Source organism: Podarcis melisellensis (assembly GCF_964234715.1).
Source record: "Podarcis melisellensis genome assembly, chromosome: 11".
NCBI classification, from domain to species: Eukaryota; Metazoa; Chordata; class Lepidosauria; order Squamata; family Lacertidae; genus Podarcis; species Podarcis melisellensis.
In genome coordinates, this window is record NC_138543.1 from 10,181,313 (window position 1) to 10,192,231 (window position 10,919).

Here is a 10,919-nt window from a genome sequence, read left to right on the forward strand (position 1 = left end):
ATAGGTAGACATATGCGCTTGTGAACTCTGGCTTTCAAAATATGAATGGGCATTAGCTTCCTGTAAGAAACTGTTATTTTACACTATACAGCTATAGACAAATAAGCATTCAATCAAACTAGATCTTCTAAACTCCTTCAGATAAAACCAAAAGGGTATCCTTCCCCCCCCACCAACAATATGTGATATCCTTTAGACTTTCTCTCTTTCTTTCTTTCTTTCTTTCTTTCTTTCTTTCTTTCTTTCTTTCTTTCTTTCTTTCTTTCTTCTTTCCTTTAAATCTATACTCTCTGGCACAAGATGTAGGGACTCTCCTGGTACATTTTCTTTCCTTTATGAAAAGTACCCAAAACAATGTAATCCCATACATGTCTACTTAGATTTTTTAAAAGGCTTTACTTCCAGGTCAGTGTTTATAGGATTTCCATCAAAGGAATATTTGCAGTACAATCCTACACATATCAACTCAAAAGTAAGTCCCATTGAATCCAATGTGGCTTACTGCCTGGTAGGCGGATTTAGGATTGCAGCTTTAAATAACCATTCCTTAAGACATAAAAATGATTAAAAAAAATATGACATGAACTTCAGATATATAAGAGATCAGAGGGAAATGATGTAGTAAATCAAGTGTAGATTTTCATCTTATTCACAGTTGAGGTTTTTTTTTTACAAAGAATAATGTAGAAGGTGCCTTTGAAAGTTGGTAAAATGGCAACAACAATTTTAAGTGCCTGGCCTTTAAGGGACAACAATCTGATTGGATATTTTTAGTGACAGATTCTCACTCTCAGGGGGGAAAGTGTGTTTGTGTGAGAGAGATTGAGAGTGAAAGAGATTGATTTAACACAATTTAGTCACAGCAGCAATATAATAACCTTGAATGAATGCTTCTGGAAACAATGAAGAACCTAAGCTCATTCCCTAAAATGAATGGACCTGGGGCTGGCACAATGGTCTGAGTTCTTTGGACATGTAAGAGAAGTGGATCCAAGCAAAACGGAATAATAATAGCAAAACGGAAGCATGAACGACATCAAGGTGGCAGGATGATAATCAAAGAAATAAGATCAGAGTTAACCATCTAGCTGATAGGTTTGGCTGCAAGTGTACTAGCACATTCAAGTATCATGAATTAATTGTATATGTTGGATATGGGACAATTCTAGAGAAGCAACAGATGCATCAACAAGAACTTCAGCCTTGGAGAAAAGGGTAATGTTAGTCTGTTGCAGCAAAAGCATATGGCAACTTCAAAATGAGTAACGCATTTTGATTGTGGCGTGTTTTTGTCATGCATCTGATGAAGCTGAATCTGGCCAGAAAAATCTTTTGCCACAATGTGTTTGTTAAAGGTGGATATAGGCTTAAAGTTGATACATTGATATGAATGGGATTTAAGGTGTCATTTCTCTGTTAGCTGTGAGTTCTCCTCCCACACCATTGGCTGAGCTGCTGTGATGCCATAATTTCATAAATGACCGGTCAGTAAAACCATCAGAGCAGCTTCTGTGAAGGATATGAAAAGGCAGTTTGGTTGGGAGAGAAAATTTGGGGCAGGTCGGTGGGTTACAAGGAGTCCTGTGTTGCTGCTGGGAAGAGCAAAACAAAACAAAACGAGTTCTGTTAAAGGAGAAAGGTGGAATTTGAGAAGCTGAATGGGACAGGCGCCTAGGGTATGAAATCCCAGACGAGAAGACACGGAAGGATATAGAAAGTGGGCACAGTTGACTTAGAAGCTCTCTCACTCTCTCTGTGTGTGCTCACGCACAATGCTCAGGAAAGAAGGACAGAAAAAGCACCCTCATCGTAAGTTGGACTGAGGAAAACCACACACAGGGCTGAAATGTTAGTGGATAGGCAATGGCACTATGGAATCTGGGGAATTTGTGACCAATGAGGTGTTGATGAAGGGCCTGCATTTCATGTTTATTCCAACAAACAGGATTTTTTTTTTGGGGGGGGGTGCAAGTATTCAGCTTTGATATAAATTAATTTCAGAATTAGGAACATGATACCCACATAAAAGTTCCAAGAAAAACACAAACCACCTTCAGCTATTATTATTTTTTTGGAAATGTTCTTCAATGTTTATGCATTCAAGAACTCAACCAATTGTTTGGCTTTCTGTCATGTATCTCATGGTAAGTAAGCCCATTTAGGGGCAACCTGGGAGTTCATAATGATGAATACTGCACAGAAGAGCAAGTCCAGAGCACATATACTATTGTAGTTAAGATTGCTAGTGTACAGACTTTGGGACAGGGCAAGATGAAGAGAGAAAGGTCTAAAATTTGGGGACTGCTGAGGGAGTCAATAAGTTACTATAGGTCAGTACCTTGCTTTCTATGCATAATGCTTAACTGTTAACCCATATTCTGTTAATTTTGTATAATGAAATTTCATTCACACATATCACTAGTGACATAGGAGCTGTTCAACCTTAGAAGCTTGCATACTAATGAGATTTGCACCTGACAACTGGCCTCACATGCCAATGGCCCCTTCCCATCCAATTTTTCTTTTTTGGGAGAAGGGCAGTCAAGTGATTGTTGTAAGGTGCCATGAAACTCAAACTGGGAACTCTTGTCAGCTGGGTCTAGGGCCAACCCTGTGTCATCAGGGCAACTCTCATAATGACGTAGTTATTAGCTTGTTTTTGCTGTGTTGCAGATCTATAAAATGCCTAGAGGTGGTACTCATCAGCTCAAATGAACCAGGTGATTTAAGGAACCGACAGATGTCTAACTGGCTCTGTATAATGTTGATCCAAGGCTGGTTCCTTAATCTGAACAACTCATGGTTGTGAGTGGCAACACAGAGTGTCCTGCCTTGTCTGCTCCACAACCTGATGACAACAGCATCTTAGATAGTGGACTCACAGTTGCTGCATTTTGTATTTTACCTGTAATACCTCTGATCTGTATCATTTGCCTCTGACTGCTGGCACTGGCAGTGGCCCTGTCTGCAAGTTTCCAGTATTCAGACACATATCGCTCCAATCTGGGATTTTACCATAGTGATGGAGTTTCCAACAGTGCTAGCAGAATTAGCAACTACAACCTTGGTCTCTAAAAAATCTGAAATCTCCCTAACACAGCTTTCAGATAATGAAAGGCTTGAAATATTCGCTCTTTCTCTCTCTCCTAAATAAATTCTAGAACCTTGCTCGCCTTTTGTGGTTACCATGTTTTTGCAAAAAAAAAAAAAAATGCACGGAAGGTTGTAACCTGCTGCTACCAATACAACCTGCCTGCAGATATAGGTCAAAAGATATTGTTACAACATACGGGCATGCTATTACTCAGAGTTAAGCACTGGCTTCTTAGACAATGAAATTTCATTCAGTTGAGCCACTGAAAAATCAACTCAGCATGGGTTACAACCAAGCTGACACTCACAGTTTGTTATGAGATCACTACTCATCAAGCAAGGTTTGCCAGTATGGCACCCATGGGCACTAGCGTGCCTGCCAGTATCTTCTATGGCAACTATGAATGGTCACAATAATTATCCCTCAAAATCCACAATACACAAGAGACGGACTGCTCTTGCTGCTCAGTTCATGTTTGCACTGGCTCAGCCTTCTCTTCTTTGAATACACCCCCTTAAATACCCCCCCATTTCATTGGATCTCCATCCTGACATCTGCTCTGAACAGAGAAGATGTGCAAATAACTTCTCCATTAGATTGGGTGTGGAGGCAGCTAATATAGCTGCCTTTCTTCACCACAGATGGGGTGGTTGATGGGAAGAAAACATGAAGACACCATTTTGTGGTCCAGCCTTTTTTAACTTCTCCTTGGGTTGTGGTAGCCATTATGTCATTAACACCCACCCCCCATTTTGAGACAAGCTAAACCATTCACAGCAGCCATTTTGTGATGGCACCCATGACACTTTATCAAATTGTCGCACGTGCCCACTGGCCGCCCCCAAATTTGGCAACCCCTGCTGTAGATGAACTGTGTTCTATGTTCAGTCTCAGTATTCTTCAGAGAGTAATACACATTGACTTGGGGGCAAAAATGATGCAGAAGACAGCATGGGGTTGTGTTTTGTGTGTGTGTGTGCATCTTAAACTACAAACACTGGAACTGGTCAGCCATGAATGGAAACAACATATTCAATATCAGTAATTTGAGCTGATTACTGGAAAGTAAGTATTATATCAGGTTCGGAATCCAATACAGATGTAGGCACTCTCAGATAATATTAATTCAACGGTCTCAATTAACTGTGCTGAACTCTGTTTTGGATTGTAACCCAAATGGTTAAAAGAAAACATTACAGTTCATTTGAAAAACACTCCTGAAGAGCTGGGGTAGGGGGTAAGTGGAAAGGAGGGGAGTGGAGGGAGAAACAAAACTGCGTTACGATTTCCCCCATTCAAAGCCCATGTTCAGAATGCACGTTAAAACTTCCGTTCTAGAAAGTCACAGCAGAACAGCCGAAAACTACCAACAATGAAATTGGTTACAATATCTAATTCACTGTTACATAAAATGCATTTACGTTATAATAGCTAAGGAATGCATGTCATTTAAAGAGGCCTCCCATCGCAATCAGTGAAACTGAACATACGCAGTTTAATAGGTTTCGGAGCCATTTTGCTTGTCCTTCGAGTGCAACAGCGTTTTAATTTTTATTTTTGTCCGTTGAGAGCCCCTGGCTTAGCAAGGAAGTCACATCATTGATATTATTAATAAACTATATCATAAATGTGAATCAGAAGAAGTACTCCTTTTGACTTTCGTTGACTGTGTTTTGCATGCTGAGTTCACTTTTCAGGGCAGTCTCAGCACTGTCCTCCTTTTCTGATCCTTTCACCTCCTTTTTTTTATACACACTCTTTTTTTTATAAATCCGTACAGCTATGGCAGCAATGCAAAGCAGGATGAATATCACAACAGCTATCACACCTGGGGGAGAAAGGAAAGAACAAAGTGAGAAGTCATGTTACATCAGTAATAAAAATTAGGACTTTTAATAATTTCTGCAGCCCTCCTTAGTGCATGAAGCGTTTTTATCTCCACTGCAAACCTGCGAGGTCACTTAAGCTGAAGAAAGAACTTGCCCAAGGTCAACTAGTGACCTCAGTGGGGTCTGAACCAGGAGTCTTCAGTTATGCCAGCTGTCCCACAACAAAAGATGACTAGGGATAATATTTTGCTGTTGAGAATCAACCCGTCATTCACAGCTAGATAGTGAAGGCATTATTATAATAGACCTTACTATAAGCTGATATGGCTTCCTGTTATTGGGAGCACCTGCACTCTGAGAACGGTTGCTTGTTCTTTTGCTGGGTTCATTAAGCAGTTCTGTTAGTGGTAAGAGACTGCTTTCTCTTTGTACTGCTTATCTACAGTCAAGGGGGGAGGGAGCTGAGCCCCTGAAGCCTGACAATGCCTCACCCAGTCCTAATATGCTCCATCCTGTCCTATTCATTGCTATGGGATTGGTGTTAGGTTTCTGTTATGCCACTGTGCAGTTCTTGGTGGAGGTAATGTTGATTTAGTGTAGCCTAATTCCTGCATTTCAGCTCCCGAAGAAGTCCGTCCTGGTTTGCCCTCACTTCAGATGAGCAGCAATGTCTTTCCTTCCTTCCTTCCTTCCTTCCTCCCTTCCTTCCTTCCTTCCTTCCTCACAAATCCTGCTAGGTTATGGAACCTGGAAGACTGTACAGGGAAGGAAAAGCTGGGAGAACTATACACAATTGATTTTTAGCCAGTCAGCTGCATAGAACACATATTTCAGGAGTCTAATCCCATCTAAATGTCACAACTGATATTGTTTAGAATGAGAAATAAAGCAATATATGTTTACGGTTGCCCAATGATTGGCAGTTTAGCCATCATTATTTGGGAAAATGTGCTTTAATATACGTTGTCGTCTTTCTGTAAGCCAGGGATGGAGAACCTGGAATCCAGACTTCCATCATCTAGATGGCCACAGGTACCCCATTCCTGTTCCAAACTGTGTTTTTCTTCCATTTGAGTTGCCAGGCTGCTAGAAGTGCATTCATGCCAACCAAAGCACCTTAAAATAACAGTGGGAGATGTCTTCCATATGAAACACAGGTATATTTCTAAGACCTCATTCATGCTTGTGTGCACTGTGCATCTGTTTTCTATATTTGATGACTAGCGGCACACTGTGTGAACTAATTTAAATATTAGAAGCTTCTTTTTGTTTCTCTAATCCTCTTAGTTTACTGTTACAAATATATTAATAAATTACTGATGAATAGTTCACACACCTCTTACTTTGGAAAACACTGTTTGGGGTTGACATGAGGCAATACAGTGATCCTGCTTGTGATGTGATATTTGTGATGGCCAACTCATATCCTGCAAGTAACACTGACATCTTGAAATCAACAAGAGATATAGAAGTCAAACCAATTACCGATTATTTTGGCAAATCTTTGACAGAATATTTGGGTAATCCCTGCGTTCAGTCAGGACAACAGAAAAGTACTTTGATTACCAATATGCATCTGCTTGCTAGGCTATAAATTTACTCTAATCAGGAACGACAACAGTTTAGGTATATTTATGCTCACTATACTATTGGCAACAGTTTAAAATTGATGTAGGTATGTGCAGTCCTAGCCTGCACAAAATGTTCCACAGAATGTCAAGAACATAATTTATAAAGTGTGACGTTCAAAAAGAAAGAACAATGAGAACATAATTATAAATGTTCCAGTCAGGGGTTTTTTTTACACCTTAATTACTATTATCAGTTCATTTAATATTTCAGGAGATGAAATGGCATTTAGGGTTTTCCCCCTCCAATGTTAGTAGTTCTAACATTTTCACAGCATAGGTGATGTAACTGATGTGTACAGTTCATAGCAGCAAATGAAGCAGTTGGCTGGACTGAAATAACTGTGGGACAATGTGACACACCCTGTTTTTGAAGGCAGGCTCTTATATTCTAGTTTACTGCAGTAGGGATTGGTGATTGGTAGTGGGGAGCTAACCACAGGTAGGAGCAAAAAGAATTGTAGTGACAAAGCATCACAGTCCTCCAAGCTACAAAGATTTGAGAAAGTTTAAAGGAAAGTTAAGCACCTGGAAGAATTAGATGGATTAGATTGGCCAGGACACCCTTTACACAATGAGTACCCCACAAGGATTTGTATTGAGACATGTGCTATGGGTGGGCAAATCATTATTATCTGAAAACTCAATCAGTCTATGGAAAGTTCCAACAGACTCTCACCAAATTTGCCAAAATTGCAAGTAAGCTTTTAAAGCAAGTAAAGTATAATGTGATGCACATTGGAAATGAAGAAGAAGATAATGATATCCTAACTTTTCAGGAAAGAGATGTTGGGTCACGATAGGCAGTTCAATGGAAATATCAGCTCAGTGTGCAGTGGTGTTAGGAAGGCAAAATCCATGTTAGGGTTGATTAGAAAAAGAATGGAAAATGAAACAGCCAGCATCATGCTGCCTAGGTATAAATCTATGGCAAGACCAATAATATTATGTATAATTTTGGTAGCACAATCTCTAAAAGAAGATCAGAGAGTTGCAAAAGGTAGAGCAAGAATGAATGAACAAATCTAACCAAATTGCTCAAGGAGTTGGAAAAACCCCAAATGAGGGAGGAACTGTTGCCTTTATGTCTGGCTTGTGGACACTCCAAAACCAAACAAATTATTGGCAGGAACAAAGGAAAAAGTAAGCCTTTCCCTATGTTCCTGCAACCTTCTTTGTTCATATGTGAAAATATTTCAAATTCAGCCATGTGAGACAGCAATGACTGGCCTAACATTTAAGCAGAAGACATGAGACTTTTATCATCTGGAGTTCAACTTGCTTTAAGGCAATGATTAATGTAGATAATAAGTCCTTAATGAGGTACCTAACGATTAGAGGATGCCATCATTTCAGCTGCAGCAGCTGTATAGGTGAGCGCATATTCTTGTTTTAGCAAAATATCCTTTTCACCTTTTCCAATCCTAAATTCTCAAGCTCTCAATGGGAATTGGTAGTTTTCCGTTCCACTAAATTCCTCAAGTCTGTCACTTATCGGTGGTTTCCAATGACCTTACCAAAAAACAACAAACCCGCTATTCGTACGTTAACCAGAGGTTATCAAAGATAACAGTTGGTTTCTATTCTTTCTTCTCTATCCTTTTTTAAAAAACCCCACACAACTTAATGGAAATTGGATGGTTGAATTATATTGTAGAGAAACCATTTGTAGGGGGGAAGAATGCTTTTTCTTCACCCCTGTTCCCAGGGGAAAATAATGCCATCAGAAAACTCTGAGTCTCATAGAATAACTCCTTAAAAATAATCACTGAAGCTTACAGATTTATACTTGCTCGTACACTAGTCATAGAAACTGAAATCCTCTTGAGAACTCTGAGTCCCCAAACACATATTGTTCAGGCATTCTTGACTTTTCTTCCTTCTTTCTGAACAGATAAAAATAGTCAGTTTCCTAGAGGTTCCAAAGAATGAAATTTGACCAGATTTTGTGACTTCCCGTCCTCTATCTCAGCTGCAGGGCCATGCTCATCTTTTAGCCTGTCCTAATATTTGCCACTTTATTAACCATCTAATTAAAGTGAATTATTTTCATTTTATTTGATTTGGCATGGTTAGATAATCTAACATCAAATAATTCTAGTTTCCTTTGGGTTTGTAAAACCCTTTGCAGACATTCAGTGAACTAATAGAGGGACGACAATCATTTGCACCCAGCATCAGCTATGGCCATAGCTGTCAACTTTTCCCTTTTCTTGTGAGGAATCCTATTCGGAATAATGGTATTTCCCTTTTAAAAAGGGGGAAGTTGACAGCTATGGGTATGGCCCCCTTTCCTACTTTTGGAGTAAACAGAAGTGAAGCCTGCTCCAATGCGGTCCACTTCTCTTGTCCTGCCTCCAAGCCACCATGGATAGGTCAAATGTGAATTTTTGGGTTTGGTGGGAACCCCACAAGCACCGCGGCAACCAAAGGGGCAGAGCAACGGCCAGCAGAGCAGCATGGCTTCAAGAGGATGGTGGGACTGTGTGTCGGGCCGCAAACCTCGCCCACTGCCAGACCCGGTAAGTGGTCAATGCAGACATCCAGTGAACTAATGGAGGGAGGGCAATCATGATTGTATCCATAGCCTCACATTCTGTGTTCACCAGGTGTTTGTGCAGATCCTATGCACTTACAGTTTGCAGATTTCCAGACCATGGAGATGAAGCCTACACACATGCACACACACAGAGACGCTTTCTCTCTCTCTCATATTGTTATGCACGCATTCACTGAACATTTGAAAAGGGCTACTGTCAATGTAATAAGAGGCGTATGAAGGGCTCAGAAAAGGTCCTAGTGGAATTCTGTAAGTCAAATAGGAAAGGTGTTATGGATATAAATGTGGCAGTGGGGGGAATTATCTTATATCCTAGTAGTCCAGCTGAACTATATTCTGACCAACAGCCAGGAGTCAGGGTGGTTGCATCACCTGAAATTAACTGTAAAAAAGGTAAAGGGACCCATCACAGTTAAGTCCAGTCACAAACGACTCTGGGGTTGCGGCGCTCATCTCGCTTTACTGGCCAAGGGAGCCGACGTTTGTCCGCAGAAGTTTTTCCAGGTCATGTGGCCAGAATGACTAAGCCGCTTCTGGTGAAACCAGAGCAGCGCACAGAAATGCCGTTTACCTTCCCACCGTTTACCTATTTATCTACTTGCACTTTGATGTGCTTTCAAACTGCTAGGTTGGCAGGAGCTGGGACCGAACAACGGGAGCTCACCCCGTCATAGGGATTTGAACCGCCGACCTTTCAATTGGCAAGCCCTAGGCTCAGTGGTTTAGACCACAGCACCACCCGTGTCCCGGAAATTAACTGTACACAGACTTAAATGGGTTTTGGAGCATGCTTCTCAAATTGTCAGGATTAAGCCATCTATAATGTATTCAAAGGGACGCAGGTGGCGCTGTGGGTTAAAGCCTCAGCGCCTAGGACTTGCCGATCGAAAGGTCGGCGGTTCGAATCCCTGCGGCGGGGTGCGCTCCGCTGCTCGGTCCCAGCACCTGCCAACCTAGCAGTTCGAAAGCACCTCCGGGTGCAAGTAGATACATAGGGACCGCTTACCAGCGGGAAGGTAAATGGCGTTTCCGTGTGCAGCTCTGGCTCGCCAGAGCAGCGATGTCACGCTGGCCACGTGACCCGGAAGTGTCTCCGGACAGCGCTGGCCCCTGGCCTCTTAAGTGAGATGGGCGCACAACCCAGAGTCTGTCAAGACTGGCCCATACACGCAGGGGTACCTTTACCTTTACTTTACCTTTAATGTATTCAAAAGGGACATGGGTGGCGCTGTGGTCTAAACCACTGAGCCTAGGGCTTGCCAATTAGAAGGTCGGCGATTCGAATTCCCGTGACGGGGTGAGCTCCCATTGTTCGGTCCCAGCTCCTGCCCACCTAGCAGTTCGAAAGCATGTCAAAGTGCAAGTAGATAAATAGGTACCACTCCAGCGGGAAGGTAAACGTCGTTTCCGTGTGCTGCTCTGGTTCACCAGAAGTGGCTTAGTCATGATGGCCACATGACCCAGAAGCTGTCTGAGGACAAATGCCAGCTCCCTTGGCCTATAGAGCAACATGAGTGCCGCAAACCTAGAGTTGTCCATGACTGGACCTAACGGTCAGGGGTACCTTTACCTTTAATGTATTCAAATTTGTTCATTGACTCTTTAAAAAATTGGCATACCAGATAGAAAGTGAGGGGAACAAGAGGATTACACATTTTTCGAAGTGGGCCAATTACCCTAGTACTTCTATATGTTTTCCTCACCTCAATTACGTGATAGGCATCCTGTTGGCAAAAAAACCCTTTCCCCCACCTTGTGTCAGGCACCTTCTCCAGCAATGGTTGACATATCCAGTTTATGGTTTCTAT

General features: G+C 41.6%; 1 protein-coding gene and 1 long non-coding RNA gene across 5 annotated transcripts in view; both read right to left on the reverse strand.

The window, feature by feature from the left end:
• Positions 1-569: 569 nt before the first annotated feature.
• The window catches only part of CNTNAP4 (contactin associated protein family member 4), a gene marked incomplete at its 5' end in the record, with an annotated part of 472,706 nt that continues 462,356 nt past the window's right edge, over positions 570-10,919 (reverse strand). For all 4 annotated transcript variants that reach the window (XM_081930406.1, XM_081930404.1, XM_081930403.1 and 1 more), the window contains one exon: positions 570-4,922. In XM_081930406.1, coding sequence (XP_081786532.1) covers positions 4,729-4,922 — 194 coding nt within the window. In that variant the 3' untranslated portion in view covers positions 570-4,728. The remainder of the gene's footprint in view (positions 4,923-10,919) is intronic.
• LOC309380686 lies at positions 5,594-9,528 on the reverse strand. Its single transcript, XR_014173030.1, has 2 exons — positions 7,879-9,528; positions 5,594-6,450 (listed from the first exon to the last, which is right to left on the reverse strand). It is a non-coding gene; the product is annotated as an uncharacterized lncRNA (long non-coding RNA).